The following is an 18604-nucleotide window of genomic DNA, read 5'->3' as shown; positions in this document are numbered from 1 at the left end:
GCGGGACGCGCAGGAAGCGGAAGCGGCTGTTGGGTGTTGCGGCGGTAGATTCGGTCTGTGCCCGACACCTGTTGGCAGCAGCTGCAGTCTTGAGGAGAGGCAGCGGAGTAGCCGCTTTTCGGAGCAGCGGCCTGGCGGGAGACGGGGTCCAGCAGCAGGGGCGGCAGTGGGCGCGGGTGAGCGTCGGGATCGCTCTTGGAGCAGGGGCTGGCTCCGAGCCCAGAGGACTCCCTCTCCTCATGGACTGTGAGCGCTGGGGCGGAGAAGGGAGGCCTGTCCTCCGCGGGTCTAGGGTTGAGCAGTGGCAGCTGGGGAGCCCACTCCGCTCCTGCGAGTGCAGCTCGATGCGCTGGCGGGGCTCCAGGACCGCGGCCGGCCTTGCCCGCGGCTGGGACACGATTTTTTTTTTTTTTCCGCCGGTGTTTTGATGGAGCCCTGGGCAACCGGCTTGCGACGTGCAGTTCCTTGTGCGGTTCATTCGTGTGCAAACATGGTGTGCCTGCAGTAGTTGGCACGCTGGCGAAGTCCACTGTTTGATGATTTTGCATTAGGGCATAAAGGTGTTCCCCTGCACCTCCCCTCCCCATGTAACAGAAGAGTCACAAAATCGTCGTAAACTACGTTGGAAGGGACCTTAACGATCATCTGAATAACAAAACCAAACATTTTTCTTTAGGCATTTCAGTGTTTGCAACTCTAAAATATTTGGTAATTTGCATGTTGGGCTTTTTGGTGTGGGTTGGGTGGGTTTTTTTGTGTGTGTTTTTTTTTTTTTGACATTCATTGCCTCTTTGAATATTGTAAGCAATTTTGAGAGTTGTTCTTTAAACTATATGTGGTTCTATGTTAAAACTTTGTTATACCTGATTTTGCTCTAGGTAGCCAGTGTTCTGTAACTGTTCTGTCATGAATTCGGCAAAATTTGTATGCCAGTTTTTACAGTGTACACTTTCCCAAAGTATTTTTCTACCAACTTAACTGTTACTTGTATGATCTCCTGAGCTATATAGTTTGTAGCAATGGCAGTTGCCAGTTTTTATATCTAGAGGCATGATGTAGAAAGGATTGTTGATACTTTTGGGAAACAGCCTGTATGGTTAGATGAATTCCTGTGAGAGTGTCTTCTGTGAGTATTTGTGTTGCAGATTAGTGCTTCAGTTTTACAGCAAGCTCTTTGAGGTTTGTCTTGGTTAGGTTGGCAAAACCACAGGGTGAATCACTGTGTAAGGTGAGGTGAGAAGAACAGCTGCCTCAGTTTCCAAATGCTTGAGGTTCAGTTGTCCCTAGCCTTTAAAAACAGTATTGTGTAGTTATATTTGTCATGAACCTCATGATTAAATAGCAAGAACTTGATAAGTAAATAGGAAGAAAATACTTTAAAAAGGGCAGAACATGTGTGAAGATCTTCCTTCATCTTCTTGATGATTGTTGATTTAAGCATCATGGAGACTCAAGAAGAGGGGCTGGGGAGAGAAAGGCAACCCCCCCCAAACAAACCCATACCATTGTGAGTGCAAGGTTTAACTGTTTGTTGCCATTGTGGGTTTTGTTGACATTTATTTTCTTTGGGGTTGTTTGGTTAACTTCCCCCCTCCCCCATAAGTAGATGTGTGTGGTCAGAAAGTTCCTTTCAGGAAGACCCATTGCTTTAATGTGTATCACCAAATAACAAGGCTGCAAACTGGAGTACCTGTCAGAGTTACTATAACTTCTTTGTAGTGTTTGGTCTGAATCTCAGGTGTCAGCAAGAAAAATTATATAAAATGTTGTATGTCTATGGACATACATTTGGAAGGATATCTCTTCCATGCTTTCTGGTAATGCCTCTTTACTGCTTGGATTGGTAGGCTTAAAGTATATGTTTTGTGTCAACAAAAGAAATTCAGTGTAGACAGTGGCAGGCAATTATCTCCCAGGTTCTAAGGAGAAAATTGAGCATTAAATTTCTGTTCTAAGGCTTTATAGCTGAAACCATTACTGAGGCTTTTGGGGAAAGTAAGGTAGTGGATTAAGCCAGTCACAAGCAGATCTCAAGGTTGTGAGGAAGGAGAGCTGTTTCTGTGAAGTGTCAATTTGTACTTCTGTACTTTCACTAATGTTCTCTCTCCCTCCCCCACCCTTGTTTTTTCTCTAAACCATCGAAAGAACAGAGTTTGGCAATTTGCTAGTAGACTTTCTGAAGTCCTATCAGCCTGTCCAGATTACTATAATGCAAGCTCTTTGTTTTCAATTGTGATTTAAGAGCTGGGCAGTCACCCAGTCTGTGCTTTTAAAGCCTTGTATTGGAGGAGAGCTATTTAATATTGGCTGCTTATAAACAAATGGTTGCAAGATTACATAGTACTCATAGGCTGTCTCTAAATATAAGTGTATTTTGAAGCAATGGAGTGAGAACAGGGTTCTTTAAGATAATTATTAGTACTGATATTTGAAGGTACTGCTGCAGGTGTTTAATTTTACTGTCTGCCAGCCAGGTAGAGTTGCAGGTATTCTACAGTCTCCTGTTCCATTTGAGAATTTACTAATCAGTTTTGTTTGGTATAATATGTTAAAAGTAGGAGCTTCCTGTACTTATGTATCCCTTTGATAGATGTAAAATCTGGTTTGGATGATGGTGATTTTATGCTTTGCTGATTCTCATTCTGCAAAAGCTTTTCAATGCTTGTGGGCTTTCTGCTCCATTAAAACAGAGAAGAAACTTGTTTTCACTCAGTTTCAGTGGATTTAATTGGCACTAAATTCTTTAAATGCTTTCAGATATCTTTAAAGATCTTTGATAGTTGATTGGGTTGAGGATTAATAATTGATCCTATTTAGACTTAATGATGATGACTGATATTAGTTGGTATTGAGCTGTAGCTCTGTGTTGTACTGTAGCACTTTGGAAATGGTCATGTCTAGAAAAGAGGAGCAAAACCCTTTGAATTTCCATGATAACTCTATTGTATTTAATAATTTGTGGGGTTTTTGTTTTTTGGTTTGTTTTTTTATTTAAGGAGGAGAATTGCATTTCTTTCATAATCTGAGAGAAGAATAGTATTTGGAATAATGGCAACAGGAGACCTAAAAGGAAGTATAAGAAAAATAGAGCAAGGACTTCGCTTGATAAATTATCCAAGAGATGTGGATTATACAGTGTAAGTGGTAGTGTAAATAAATTTATGCTAATACATGATGATAGCAAGATGTGTAAACAAGATATGTATAAATATTGGCATTGTACCCAGTGATGAATAAGCCAAGCATATGTGTGTGGGAATCTGGGGGGTTTGCTACATGCGAACTGGAAGATGAAAGGATGTAGTTTTGCTGTTCTGAGAATCCTCATAGTAATCATGAAGTGTATCTTCAGTATACACTGAAGTATATTGCTGTCTTGCCCATTTTTTCTTCTCTGTTTTCCTATTTTCTTTGATTAATCTCTCACCTTTATAATTTCTCTGTAGTTGCTAGCAAATTTCATCTTGCAAATATTGAAGAAAAAAGTGTTGAATGTCAAGATGGCAGTCTGAAGGGCTTTAGACTAGACAATGTTAAAATTACGAGTCACAAAAATGTTGTTTTGAGCATTTTACGGATAACAGTAAAGGGCTTGTGGGGAAAAAAAGAAAGAAATTAAGGAGATACTTGGACATAACATGCTGTCTATATTAAAACACCTTTCAAACTGAATGTGTGAATTCATATAATGAAAGGCTTTGTTGTCTTCTGCTGTGTAAAGTACTTTTGTTTCTCAATAGGCTAGTAAAAGGTGATCCAGCTGCATTTTTACCTATCATCAGCTATTCATTTACATCTTTTTCAACTTACATAGCAGAGCTTTTGGTAAAGTGTGATGTGGAACTCACAGCAAAAAGTGACTTGCGTTTTATTGAAGCTATTTACAAGGTATCTGTCTTTATATTCTTCACAGAAGAAACATAGGTTTGAGTATGCCCTTGTAAAACTTAAAACATCTACTATAAATTTTACTAGAAAATAAAGGGCTTTTTTTGCAATGAATGTAAACAGTAATTCTGTTAGGATTTAAGATGTGTAGTAAGTCACTGTGTGGTAACTCTTTATATAAATTTTTATGAAAATAAAGATGGATGTTGTTAGCCAAATCTCAGTGTTGAGACAATGGCAGAAACAGTAACACTATTTGTGTATGTTAGTTGTGAATAATACTGAAATATTTAATACACAATAAGTTTCATAGAAATGACCTTAGAAGAAATCATAATCCGCAAAAAATCACATCAAACTTCAATTATTATAATGAAAACGATGTTAAGAAATATAGGTATTTCAAAACACCACACTGTGTTAATATATAATGTCCAACATTTAACAATTTAAAAATTGGGATAAAATTCATAACTGAATGAAAATAATTTAACTCCTCTTAAAAATATCCATAAGCGCATTAACTATATTAGCTTATTCAGACTAGTTTGCTCCCCACAGAGGACAGAGACTCCTTTACAAAGAAGCTCTGTGGGAGCCTTACTTAGCCCTCTGATGTATTTGCTGAGATTAATACAACTTCTTATCGTGCATTCACTTTGAGAAGTTTCTGTTTGACTTTTAAAATATTAATGTCTAAAATAATTTATTTTATGAATCTTAAGAATGTGACTTAATCTTTACAAGAGCGTTATGAATGAAATGTTTTGGAGGAGGTATGTTTAAAGTCTAGTTAGAAGACACTGCTGAGAATATATAAATAACCAAATGTTAAAAGGTTTAACTGCTAAAGTGCAGAATGAAACAAAAGACTGTAGAAAAATAAGAACCTCTGAGCATGCCATTTCTACAACAGATTGCATGGTGATTTTGAAAGTGAAGCAGACTCTTATTTTGTTGCAGCTTCTTCGAGATCAATTTCAATATAAACCAATTTTAACAAAACAGCAGTTTCTTCAGTTTGGCTTTGCAGAAAGAAAAATGCAGATTGTTTGTGACATTATCAACTGTGTGGTAAAAAAACATAAGGAATTAAGTGACTCGAATAAGGTACTGATTAAATGGTAACTTTATTATAAGTTTCTTTTAACATGCTTGATGCTGTAGGTAGAAGCTGAACACCTTTTAGATGCAGCATTGCTGGTGATCAAAATAGGGGGAAAAATTAGTATGAAGTTCTATTGTCAGATGCTTGAGCCCTATCAAGTATATGAAAGACATGAAGCTGGTAATGCATTGTAGTTTAAACAGTAAAAGAATAAAGATAAAACCAGTACTCTGTAATAGAAGTGATTTATTTTATTCTTCTTGACATAGCGAATGTATAATTAGACTTTGCTAGTTCATTTAAAAACAAAGCAAAGCCATCAAATATGCTAAAGTTCTGGTAATATTTAATTTAAACATGACACTTGTATACCACTGAAATGCAAATACATCTCAAATCTGATTATTTTCATCATATTTGTTTTGCATTATTAAGTCATTTTTGTGGGTGTAGGCTGTGTATCAGTCTTCTTTAATAAAAGGAATTTTCTGTCCTCATATTTTACAGGATTTTGTTCCATTTGAGTTTGTAACAGTCTTCAGGACTGTTACTTACACTTGCCATATACTTAATTTGTCACTTTTTGGGGCATAACTACCTTTTTTGTATTTGCTTGTTTTTCAACTCTGGAGCAAATTGTTTTCTGTTTATCACCAGCTTTGATGCAACCTCATATAGGCATTGACTGTATGAATGCGGCATTTACTTCCAGATCCATTTTCTCTGTAAATTTGAGTGTTGTCATGGGTTGTGTCCATGTGTCTGTATTGCCTCCCTGCACTCCAGAAAAATATTTCTGTGTTCCTGTGTTAAAAGTCTAATATTTTCTCCTCTTTACTTTGAAGGCTAAATCCCAAACAAGGAAAAAACCCAGATTGTTTAAATCTGAAATAAGGGCAGACTGTGATAATGTCATTACTGATACTAGTGATCGTACTCTGAACTCCAAACAGGTATGAAAATAATTTTTATGTTGTATATCAAAGGTTAGTATCATTTGTAGCAAGTTGGGCTCTTTCTGGGAGATGTGCTTTCATTTAAGTTCTAATGCTTAATCAGACTAGTAGGGTTTTTTTTGCTTTTTTTTTGTTGGCTGTATTTGTTCTTTATTTGGTTTTTTTTTCCTTTTCTTGAAGAAGTGTGGTTGACTGAAATTATAGCTGAAATATAGTGGGTATTGCTTCTCTCTTGTACTGACTAGTTGATCTTAAAGTCTTGGTGGTAATGATGTAGTACTATTGTTTGCTGTTTAAATTAAATCACATGGAAGGACAGGAATGAAAATGCAGTTGGAAAAAAAATCCTATTTGGAGATTGAAGTGTGTTTTGTCTAACATTGCCGTGTTTTCAGTGCAGCTTTCAAAACACTTTTTGCTCTTTTGTCTGAATCTTTTAAGCAAAGATTTCTTAATGTAATCTTCTGCTTGGATTTGGTTTTACAAGAGTAATGTTTGATCTTATGTGTTATGGTACTCTTGGGCTTTGGAGCAGACCACTTTCCTAGTTTTTAATGCTAAAAGGGTGCAAGGTAAAATTGTACAAAACTTTTCGGAATCTGCCCATTTAACTGTGGATTATTTCTATTTAGAAGGAAAATGCGGCTTTCAGGCATGAGGAAAACTTAACAAAGGAAATATCTGGAATGATTTATTTTCTGGTTGTTGAATGGCTGAACTGAATGGGGGTATGTGTGAGTGTATTAAGAGCTCCCTAGAAGAGGAGAGTTTCAGTTTCAATAAAACATCTAGGAATCTAAGTCTTAATATGTTGTACAAAACTAGTAATTTGTGAGTTCTTAATCATTAGATAATCTGTTTTATTTTATGGCAGATAGCAATAATGAGACTTGATCCACCTGGAAAGAAAGCAGAATTTGTCTCTTATTTTTCTTTCTCCAAAGGAAGCATTCAAAGCAAATGACATGTGGTTAGTAGTGTTATTTTGCTGACACTTGTCAGGGAAAAGAGAGATTTCTAATCTTAAACTACTTAAACTTTTCTGGTTTTGAACATTTGAGTGGCAATGTTGACGTTTGACCTGTCTATACATACGTTAATATATACGATAAGATTCATACCTCTCAGTTCACACTTGGAAATCTAACAGCTTTTACAATAGGAGTGGACATTAATGCTTTAATTACTGTTTATGGAAGAAAACTGAAGTACACAGTCCATACAGTAAAGTGTATGCTTATTTTACAGTTTTTCATTTCTATATGATTTTTTTAAAATAAAAAATCTCTCTGCTGTTGCTGTCTGTTTTGCGACCAGTTGGGATAAGATTTTTCAGATTCAAATAAATATGAAAATGATTGGTCTTTTAGGGTTGTACAGTTGCTTGGCTGATGAATTGAAATGTTCTTTTTTTTTTTTTTCTTTATGTTCAAAAGATGCCTTTAGTGGAACGGCACTCAGGAAATGAAATTAGTGGTGACCTTCATCCATTACCCCTTCCAGCACAAGGAGGTAATGAAGGAGAATTGTGCCTAGATCGTGATGTTGTCAAAGTTAACTGTGAACAAGTAAGAATTTCTATTTTAAGATGCTGTCAGCATGTATTCTTAACTTTTCTTACGGAACTTTTCTAAAGGGATAAAGTTTTTAACATGGTAGCTGGATCCTCCTTAAATGTAACTAATAGATGTATATAACAAATATCTTGAGAAAGTTGAAAAGTGTCAATTAAATTGTACTGTCCTTTCAAGAGCCAGCTCTGTCAACAGTTTCTTTTAAAAGCTGATTTCCATGAATAGGAATATTATGACAACTGCAAAAGAAAGAATTTTCTAATGTAGCAGAATCTGATTACTAAACTTGAGGAAGGTTCCACTTGACTTCATTGATCAATTGATGAGTTATGTCTGTTTTGTAATCAGAGGACATGTTCTTGTCCATATTTTCAGATCATAGAAGATAATTCTCAGATTGAGGCCGTGAAGAGTCAGCTTGATGATTGCCAGGAAAAGCTTCATAAGCTGGATTGGATGGAAGATAAATTGCGTGTTTTAGAAGAGAAACTGGAAGGAAAGGTGATCATAGACGAGAAGGACTGGAATAACTTGTTGAGTCGAGTTTTGCTTCTTGAAACAGAACTGTTGTTGCAATCCAAAAAGGTATGTTAACTTCTGTTTTGTTTCTATAACAAAAATGGCCCAGACACAATGTTGTTGGCTTGTTTCTGTTCTTTCTGCCTCTTGTATATGCTTTTTTTGCTATTTTTAAAAGCATGATCTGAATGGACTTGCTGTTTATGGAGTTGGTTGTATTTTTTTCTTAATTGTTAAGTTTTACTGTTTTCTTATGCTTTGTATAGCAAAGCTCTCCATTGGAAATTGTTTCCTTGCAGGAACAGCAGGTATAGTGAAGCCTATTTTCAGCAGCAATGACTCTGTGTGTTTTATCTCCTCGTGAATTTATAGAAGGAAGCTTTTTAAAAGACTTATGCTGTCTTTGAAAGCTCAGTATTTCTGTAGAGAATTTTGTCATGCTAGTGATACGTTTAAGGTTTTTCTTGTTTTGGTATGCATATTTCTCAATTTCTTATACTGTATAGCAAATGTTGCTGTTAAAAATAATTTTTTTTTAATTCTCCAAACTAATCAGATACAGATACTCTCTTTGGAAGATTAAGTCTTCATTCTCTATAACTAATGTTGACAAAAATAGATGGTATGCTTAATGGAAAATACAAGGTTAATGGAAAAGTTCTTATTTTAGTCCTATTAGTTTGTGGCTCTGAAATTTCTAGCCCAAACCCGATGATTTTTCTTTTTTTTTTTTTCACCCTCCTCCTTCCCCTTCCTATTCCTTGTCATGGTATTTGTTACATTTTTAAACATGTGAAAGTGCTACAGTTGTGATGTGGCTACGTTGGGCATATTTGTGAAAGCAAGTAGTTGTTGCATTAAGGCTCTGTTGTTTTTCGCATTGTTGAAAGGTCCCTGTAGAATCATAGAATCAACTAGTTTGGAAAACACCTATAAGATCTAGAGGCTGGACTTTATGATCTTAAAGATTTTTTTTTTTTTTTACAACCTAATTGGTTCTGTCTGTGAGTCTGTCACCAAGTCCTACCTTTACCTCAGGACTGCCAAGTCCACCACTAAACCATGTCACTGAGGGCCTCGTCTACACAGATTTTGAACACTTCCAGGGACAGAGATTCTACCACTTCCCTGGGAAGCCTATTCCAATACCTGGCCCTTTACCCTTTCATAGTATCCAGTCTAAACTTACCCTGGTGCATCTTAAGGCTGTTACCTCTTATCACTTGTTACTTAGGAGAACAGACCAGTCGCCTCCTCACTTCATCCTCCGTTCAGGTAGTTGTAGAGAGTGATAAAGTAGTTGTATGTGCATTATATAATTTTATGTATGTGCACAGGTAGATATTCTGAAATGCAGTGAGCCATAGCATCAATTTTGTGCTCACATGCTTAATTTCAAAGTGTATTTGCTTAGGTATCTCATGTATATCCTTCATATGCTGTCAGGTGCTTTCCAGAAGTTGAAAACCCTTGTAGAAAATACTTGATCAGTATTGCATTTGTCTCTGTAATTGTAAAAATTGTTGAATTTACTTGTAACCAGAAGCTCTGTGTATGTTGCTGGCCCTGCAGATTTCAGAGTGTTGCTAATATGTGTATACAAGACACCGTTTTTTTCTGTGTGCCTTGCAGGTGTGCTAGTTGTGTAAGGTCTCAAAATGACGAAGTGTTCAGACTGGTCACTAGATTATTCTAAAGGCTGTACTCATAAGGATTGACATTCTCAATCACTTATGTTTTAAACACAGTTTGTTGGTAACAGCTAAAGTGATTTACAATTTAAAATCAATTTTGTATGGATATTGTAATTTAATTATCAGTGGATATAAGTCCAAATAACAGCACCAGTGGTAAGACTTTTGTATGTCAGCAATCTCAAAAGGCCTTCAGCTGAATAGCCATAGTTTTACTCTTGGGTAGAAGTGTATTCTCCAGAGATACGTGTTGCTTTTATGAGGTAGGAGCACAGGAAAGTCTGTTTCAGACTAGGCTTGTTATTTTCTGTAAATTTGGTTTATTATTACTTCAGTAACAGTTTATTTCAGTTGTTCAAAGGTTTGGAATAGCATTTGGAAAATATTTAGAAAATACTTAACTTTAATACCACTTTAAAAATTCCAATAAGATAATTGTATTTCTTTACTGCATGTTACTGAAAGAAGTCACTGCTGAAAGAGTTTTGAATGTAATTTGTGTGGCATTGTTTCTTGTCCTTTTTTCAAAGCAAAATAAGATGGCTTTTATATGTTAAAAAAAAAATGTCTTCAAAACCTAACTTTTTTGCAATAGGCATTTGAAAACTGCCAAGAAATAATCCTTTGGCCCAGGGAATTGCTGCTTCTTTGTTTCATGAAATTCCATCCAAGTTGTGTTTCACATATAGAGAAACAATTCAGAATTGCTTCTTTCTTCTTACTCTTGCATTTTATTTTTTTTTTTTTAACTTTTTTTCAGGGAATTTTTGGTATCTAGCCAGTGTAGCAGGAGCACTAAGATCTGTCTTGCATTGCTGCCAAAGTAGCTGCAGCTGTGCATTTAGCTCTGACAAGGTCTGAAAGCTACCAAATCAATTTCGATGGAAAGAATTGAGCAGAAGTAGTCAGTGCAGATCTCTCAAATATATCCATTATTACAGTCTTTTTTTCCAGGTTCTTCTCATACAATAGCTAGTATTTCAACCTCATTCACTTATTTGGGTGTAATATTCCCCTGTTAACTGATGTAGTTACTGCAGCATATGAAGTGATACACTTTATGAGATTTCAAATAATAACTCACTCATGAAAAAAAATCCAGATGTTGTGTGAGTGTTGGGTTGGTTTTTTTTAAATTTGAAATTAGAAAATTGCACTGCAGAATATTTATTGTTAGTATGATTTTTTCTTCCTTCAACAACCTTTTCTAAGCTAGATTGAGTTAAATTTGGAACCTCTCTTAAAAGAGCCCTCTCTCAATTAGGAGCCTGGGAGACTAACTTAAAATATACTTTTGAGCCCTAAACACTTACATGGTATGAATTTCAGCTCATGTATAGGCTAATTTTTGTAGGACTGAGGAGCTGCGTTTCTGAATATCAACTGAAAGTAGAAGGTAAGCTTATTTTGTTAAGGTAACAGCAGACAGTGTCAAGATGTAATTGTTAGCACAGACCAAGAATGGTCTGATTGTTCATTCTGCTAATGCCTAAGCTATCTCACTATATTTGCACTTGGTTTTGAACTGTTTATAAACAGCAGTAGTCTACTTTTCAAGTGCAATGTATGTATGGAAATGTTGGATTTTTTTTCAGTCCTGTAAAGACATCTGTGCAGTCCCAGCATATCTGGATGGTGTAGCAGATGCATGCATTAGTACTTAAATTACTTAATTTTAGTAATTAAGTACTAAATTACAAAGTACTTAAATATACTTTTGTTTGTTCAAAGGATGAGTTAAATAAAGTGTATGGCTAAAATGTAGTAAATTTGTATTTCAGAGAGAGTTACCCACAGAGTTAAGCAATATAAGTCAAGAATGTTCTCCTAGTAGGGTTCCAGTTTCCCCTGGTGAGTATTAATGATTATATTTTTAATTAACATCATATGCTAAACATTTTTTGCTGACCTTAACTAAAAGTGGCTTTTTTTAAGGAGACAATTGCAATTTAGTGACCTCTGAATTTAAATGGATGCTGCAAACTACAAGCTAACCTGTCAGTTGTTTCATGTTTGTAATTTATTCTTTAGCAGCTGTACTTACTGAAATAGTTTTTAAAGCATTATTGAAAACATGTAGTAATTAACGGTTACAAATAACTATTAAAAATCATAAAGATGCAAATTTAATTAAGGTGCTATAGTTAAAGCTGTGAAAAACAATGTTGTCTGCTCTTTAAAGGACTTGTAATGATGTTTTTAAGGTAAGCTGTTCATAAACATGAATGATATTTGCTGCCACAGCTTTGTTGTCATCATAAATGTGACACTATTTTGATTATGTTTTTTGCTTTTATAATGGCTTGGGACAAATCAGAGCCGTTTCTTTCGCAGTCTGTGGTGTTTTCCAACTCAATGCTGAATATTCTCTATAGTTTCATCCCTTTTGAAAGAGTTCGCTATCCAAGTATCATTTTTGTTGAACTCTTATTTTGAAGAGCAAGACAAAATCTTTTCTTCCTTTCTAACTTTTTGCTAATATACAAGTAGTAAATGAAACAGCCTGAAGTGAGAAATTACTTATGGCCTGGAGAATGTATTTAATTCTTCTGTCTGCCTCAGTGGTAGCTCTTTAGCCCTTACTCTGCATCATTCTCTTTATTAATTTCTCCTGTTTCCTTCATGGCAGCTGTTATGCCTACAAACACTAGTAAGGAAGCTACTCTCTTTCCCATTCTCACTTATTAGGTGTTTTTGTCCACTGGTGGGCTGTTACACTTAAACTGAAAGGGAATCTCAGTAATTAAGTTTTCATGAAAATTAGGAAGGCAGTTTCTTGGTTATGGCAAAATTCATTTAAATTTTCAAGTCTTAGAAATAGGACCTTTTTACAGACCTTGAAAAGTTGCATCATCTTTACTTCCTTTCATAACTTTAGTGGTATGTTACTGACAGTTGAGGTCTTTGTAATCAGCAAGCAGGCTGATGGTATTTAAAAAAGAATTTTAATTTTTTCATACTTCTGGAATTCTCTGAATTCCTATTATTCCTGCTTTTCTAAAATATGATTCAGGAAATTTTAGGCATACAAGTTACATGTCCAGTTCTAAGTCTTCTGAGATGTGCAGTACTTGAAATGCTATCATGTTCATTTTGGTTGTAGTGTTCTCCAGGAGTAACAGTTGTACAGAAGAAACAGTTTTTAATTTTAATAAATTAGAAGTAATATAATATTATTTTAAATACAGGATAATAAAGCTAGAAAAGTTCTAAGGGTATGATCCATAGATGGTGGCTCTACTAGAAGAAGAGCAAGGGATCACTTTTTTTCCAAATGCTAAATTCTGTTCTCCAGCAATAGTATTCCAAAATTGCAAACAGTATCAGAGCCTTCCCAATGTAAAAAGAGAAGTCTCTTTCTGCTAAATGGATGCTAAACTTATCCAAACAGGAAAAGAACTAGGGAAACAGCCAGACCTTCATCCAACTTTAAGCAAGAAGGTTGTATTATCTTTTTATTTCTGCTGCTTATAAGACAGGTTACTTAGCACAAATTAGTGACATGTTTGAACAGGCAGTTTACAATAAAAAGAACATAACCTATTTTAAGTTACTATTAAATGTTTGACCTAGTAATTACACTGTAAGTGTTGATTTTATTATAATCAGGATAAAGTTAGCATACCTAGTAATCTTGGAATTTGCCTTATATGTGTTATACATACTATACAGCATTTATCTTATTTTAAGCAAATGAGAAACCTATTTTAGACTCTCACCACTAGCTTTTCTTTTTCCGTCTCTAAACAATGCATTCTCTTCTGTTATTGCATACTGTAAATCAAGCTTATTTGATAGCTGACCTTGCAATAAGAGAGCAAAAGGAAAAGGTGACTCAAACCCAACTGTTTCTGCATAGATACAGAGAGGAAGGAAGAGATGCCAGAGTGTCTTCATCAGTTATCTGGATACAGTTCACTATTATGCACAGACCCATCTCCCAAAGCTGTGACCAGTAATTCTCATGATCTGACAGACATTTCGAAGGTAAGTAAAGCTGTCAAATGCTTAGTTGGTTTCTTTTCCTAGATCAAAAGAACAAGTAAGCATTAGTTTTAGTTGTATATACTACTAGTGAAAAACAGGGAAACTGCAAAACTGTATCTAGGTCTGTCTCATAAAAATCTTTTTGGTGTGTTTTCTAATGTTTCTTTAGCAAGCAGGGCTTAAAGTCACATTTTCTCTATGAATTTTTAGGTTGAAAGTCCATCTGAAGAATGTTAGCTTTGAAGAATTCACTAACTTTGTTGCTTTTAAATTGCAGGAGACAACAAGACAAAGAATGGAAAGGATAAGTAAAATGTAAGTAATAGGAAAGGGCAGCAGGATTTCATTTCCCAGTAGGGAGTTGTACGGGACTGAGGCATATAGAGAATGTACATGTGTTCCAAACCTCAAAGGTCTCTACATCAGGTGTGGCATTTCCTTATGACTCCACTGGATAATAAATCCACTTACAGTTCTGTATTTGTGGGATGAGTCACTGTTTTGGTTTCTAAAAAGCAGTAGAAAACATTCTTAATAGTATTAACCAGAGATTAAAGAGATTAAAGGGTGTTTAGAATATAGTTGACAAGGAATTGAAATATTATTTATCTTCTGATAGGAAATCCCAGGTACTTGCAACTTTTTTTCCATTACTTTAACTCTGTTTTTGTTATTTAAGTAAAGTAAAACCAGTGTCAGCTTAAGCATTGTGATAACTCTAAGGTGTATTTGGTCCTAGTCCTGAGATCTGTTATGAATTTCTTTTCGTAAGAAATATTTTCATTATACTTGCAGAGAAATGCATTGCTGTCTAATATTTCTTTAGTGAGAGATTTTCTGTTTGATAAGGGCCTGGTCTCAAAAACGCTGTAGCCTTTTTTTTGTTATTTAATTTTACTGTGTAGCTTACTTTATGTACAGTTAAGATTTATAGATATGTGGTAGGCATTTAAAATACAGACCAGTTCCAGAGGAAAAGTGGGGATGAGTGGAAACAAGGTTTCATTACGCTTGTTAATATTTTGGGTACATTAGAAAGTTAAAGGCAAGTCAGTTATTTCTTACCATATTTTAGTAAGTGTGTGTGTGTGTAAACAAAATTTATTTTCAGAATTGAAGAAACCTCAGAATTGTTGAAAACATCAAGCAACACCTCTGGGAAGACCTGAAAGCACAGGTTTTCAGACCTGGTGTCTGTGGACTTATGGATATCAGACTTAATATGTATGTTTGTACAGCACTGAATTTTTAATATGTCAAATTTGTAATGATCACCAGTGCTTTTATTCCTTTGAATAAATATTTGTCTAATGCATCTGTGTATTGGTTTCCCTTTCTTCAGCCTCAATTTTGGTTTTCTAAAAACCGTTCAAATATCTACCCCTCCCTCTTTTGTAAAGTGAAGTCATTATAGCAGTGTATTTTTGTGTTGACATTTGTTAGCAGTGTGCTAAGTAATATGTTTTTTAAAGTGCAGGCTTGAGGACTATGGTTTACATCCTGTTGGAAACGTTCCAGCTGGAACTTGCGTATTACACCCAAGAGGCATTCTTGCATACCATCTTACCATCTGTACTGCTGAATAAGTCTTAATGAAAACTTAAATACACAATTTCAAATATGTACTTTTTGCTGTTTTTTTGGCTTTTTTTTTTTAATATAAGTTTTCATGCTGAGCTGGAGAGTACCAGCACATTATGGCTTCCATTAACACTGACAAAGCGAGGGTCAGTTTGATCCTAAACACTAAAATATGCAAGTAAGTCTACAGGCTTTGACTGCAGAGAGATGTGTTGAGTGTTTTAGTGCTCTTACCCAACACATTTTAAGACCAGCAGCACAGATGGAGACCATCCAGTACACAAAGATACGAAACATTTTTATTATTTAGAGCCGTTTTAGAATTTCTTTTTAAAGATATAAGTAGATATAAGACTTGCATAAACATCATGTAATCATACCAAAGATGTGCAAGGTCTGGTAAGATTTATTCATATGTGTATTAGTCCTTGTAAATTGGTAGCCTACCATATCAAGGTTTCTTTGTGCTATAATGCTCACTTCATTTAAAAGGATTTTTGGACTTTGATATCACAAAACCAGTGGATTTTATTTGTTTTTGGTGGTTTGCAAATGAAGACAAAAGCAGCTGTTTGACATTATGCTGTAAAGTGATCTATATGTTTTAACAATAATTATGATTTTTTTTTCTATAACCATATGGAATATAAATTGACTTTATTGTGCATACAAACAGAAAAACGTACAGTGATCCATTATGTTACATAAACTTTAGATGAGAGTTTTGGGACTTTAGCAATAGAACTTTTCCTGTTGTTTAAAAAAAATAATTTGGAAAGTTACAGAATAAGAACATGTTATGCTCCTTGATTGAAAATAGGCCTTGCATATTGCTGTTCATTTTCCTAACTATGAAGTGAGGTTTTCTCCTGAGTGTTAGGCTAATTCATTGGAAATATGTGATATTTTCAAAAATAGGACTGTAGCACCATCTTGTGGAAGTCTTCATACAGAGTAATTGCCAAAGGAGGAAAAAAGTGTATTCCTATATGGTTATTTTTTTTAAGTTATTGCTTTAAACTAGTAATGATCAAATATTTTAAAATATTACCTGCCTTTATTTTTACCTGTTTGCATTGGAATCAAATAGGATTTATGTTAAGCAAGGTAGTTATATTGTATTATATTTGATAATGAACCAGACAATAATTCTGTTGTTTGTCTATGTTATGGCAAAGATGAGAAGTATTAGTTGATACAAATGATTCAGGTTACAGGGATTTAACACTGAATGCAGTGATGAGAAAGTATTAAAAAAAAAGTCTTTCTGTAAGTGTGCAATTTAATACAATCTCTCTTTGGTACGCCTAAACTGAATATCCAGAGTTCAACTATTTTATTCCTCCAGAAGCTTAAATTCAGTACCCCACAGTGGGATTTAGCCTGTGTAATTAATGGCTTTGCTTCTGTTTTCAAGACCAAACAGGAGCTCACTTTGATCAAACTGAAGCCAAGGGTTTCTTACTGTTAGGGCAGCTGCTGGTTTTCTGACATTTGATCCTTTTTAAAAATTAAATTTGTGGAAGGTAGTACCATTTTCTGAAGAAGAAATATTCATAATGCATTCAAACCTTCTTTGTATTTTTGAGTTATATATATAAATATTCAATTATTCAGTTCTATCATTGGAAACAGTTAGTACTTGTAATGTTATATGTCACAGTAAAACTTCACCCGAAACTTCACCATGACAAGACTGAAAATAGCAACAGTATTTTAATAACTACTTATGCAATACTACTTTGAGCATTGCCACAACAAAGAGCTGACATTCTGTATGTGCAAACAGTTGCATGGGTGGATCTGGCTGAATGACAGGCAAATGTTAGTTACCTTCTGAAACACAAATTACATAAATGTAGAGAATATTCCTCACTACAGTTTCTATCATGTCTAGCTTTCTCCAGTGACTGGAAAAATTCCTGTTGTTCAAGATGTATGTTCTGTGATTTTAAATCAGTAAGTGAATTACCATGGTTTCTTAAAGTTACTGAGTTTATTAGTTTAAAAATCTCAAATTTTGTAGTGAAAAATTGTTTAGACAACTTTCCTTTAACATCAATAGGATAATTACACTTTATATTACTGAAAGTATTTCTGTATTATGTGGGATAATGAAACATCATTGCATTAAAGTAGAATGCTAAAACTGAAGCTTCTGTGACTATATACTTAATTTTTGTAGCAAGATTCTAAATCTAATAAAACTTACAGGATTCCCATACAGATTTTTTATTTTTGCTTTCTGCTTTATGTAATGTCAGTATGTACTTTAATTAGTTTACTGGAATTACAACATGCTGTAGAAAGCATAAGAATCTTCTCACCCCAAATCTGTAATATTGAAAAGCAGTCTGATAACCTCTTCCAGTTATGTTTTCAGTTTGTGTATATACTGCCATGTGTTGTGGAATTCTAGTGCTCAGAGTCATAAATATTAAGAAAATTATTGCAATTATAAATAAGAATATATTCTTTATGATGTTACTTTTGGTGTTTAAGATTTGATACTTAAATTGTATTGTAGATCACTCAAGTCTTTTTTTTTTTTACCTAAATATGAGACAGGCCAAATTCAGTTATGTTGTGGTGTTTATGCCTAACTTGGAATTTGCTGGCATCATCAGAAACATAGCCAAAGCTCAAAGCCTTAATTGCTGTGTTTTATTTTTTTATAAGTATATCTGATTTTCTTATGCTTATTCTTATCCTTGGAGTTCTTTCATGTGTTTCTGCCCTGCTTTAGTCTCGTATCTCATGTCAGGCTCAATTCAGTTTCTAGTTCAATAGCAATGGTGCAGAAGAAACCTGGCCTGAAAATGTTTTACTTTCTTTTAAATTTGCCTGATACAGAGTACTTGTCTTGAAATCAGGTCCTCTTATGGAATTTGCAGAACTGACATCTAGACTCTATGGAGAGGGAGGTTCCTTGTATTTCCTGCACTATCAATCTGTCAGTGATTAGTAGAACCAACTTGTTTGAGCTGTAATATAAAAATAATTTTGTTGCCCATTTTTTTTTTATTTTTTTTCCCCTGGTGATGTGGTATACTTATTATAGAGTTTCAGAGAAATATACCAATGTGAAAAATATTGCATGTGGTTTTGGTTTTTTTTTTTTTTTGTTGGCTTTAGCTGCTGGTAGCATGTGGTGTTGTGACTTGAGTTTATATATACCTGAGGAGAATGGCAGTTTTCTCCCTGTGGAAGATCAAGTAGGTGATAGTTCTTTCAAATGAGCTATATTTTATAATTCCTTAAACTACAGTATGAGTTGAGTTGTAGAGGTAGGTGTCT

General features: G+C 34.7%; 1 protein-coding gene across 3 annotated transcripts; it reads left to right on the top strand.

Annotated features, from left to right (window-relative positions):
• Positions 1–27: 27 nt before the first annotated feature.
• Positions 28–15041, top strand: CEP44 (centrosomal protein 44). 3 transcript variants are annotated; one of them, XM_031045806.1, is made up of 11 exons: positions 28–44; positions 2997–3137; positions 3741–3888; positions 4852–4998; positions 5842–5949; positions 7389–7520; positions 7902–8111; positions 11521–11590; positions 13599–13726; positions 14004–14041; positions 14838–15041. In XM_031045806.1, exons 2-11 carry the CDS (start codon positions 3049–3051, stop codon positions 14893–14895), a joined length of 1128 nt encoding a protein of 375 aa, XP_030901666.1. In that variant the 5' UTR covers positions 28–44; positions 2997–3048; the 3' UTR covers positions 14896–15041. The 3 variants fall into 3 exon arrangements, with proteins under 3 accessions (XP_030901666.1, XP_030901667.1, XP_012983593.1); XM_031045807.2 differs by having other exon boundaries at positions 28–176; positions 13605–13726; XM_013128139.3 differs by having other exon boundaries at positions 28–176.
• The last annotated feature ends 3563 nt before the right edge of the window (positions 15042–18604 follow it).

This window comes from Melopsittacus undulatus, chromosome 7, assembly GCF_012275295.1.
Source record: "Melopsittacus undulatus isolate bMelUnd1 chromosome 7, bMelUnd1.mat.Z, whole genome shotgun sequence".
Taxonomy (NCBI): domain Eukaryota; kingdom Metazoa; phylum Chordata; class Aves; order Psittaciformes; family Psittaculidae; genus Melopsittacus; species Melopsittacus undulatus.
The sequence above is the reverse complement of the archived record's forward strand: the minus strand, read 5'-3'. Positions and strand labels throughout refer to the sequence as shown.

Bases quoted from the DNA above. Each gene is read 5' to 3' on its own strand.
- CEP44 (XM_031045806.1), top strand. From the start codon at position 3,049: ATGGCAACAGGAGACCTAAAAGGAAGTATAAGAAAAATAGAGCAAGGA. The intron at 3,889-4,851 runs GTATCTGTCTTT...ATTTTGTTGCAG, and splicing joins TTATTGAAGCTATTTACAAG to CTTCTTCGAGATCAATTTCA. The intron at 14,042-14,837 runs GTAAGTAATAGG...ATTTATTTTCAG, and splicing joins ATGGAAAGGATAAGTAAAAT to AATTGAAGAAACCTCAGAAT.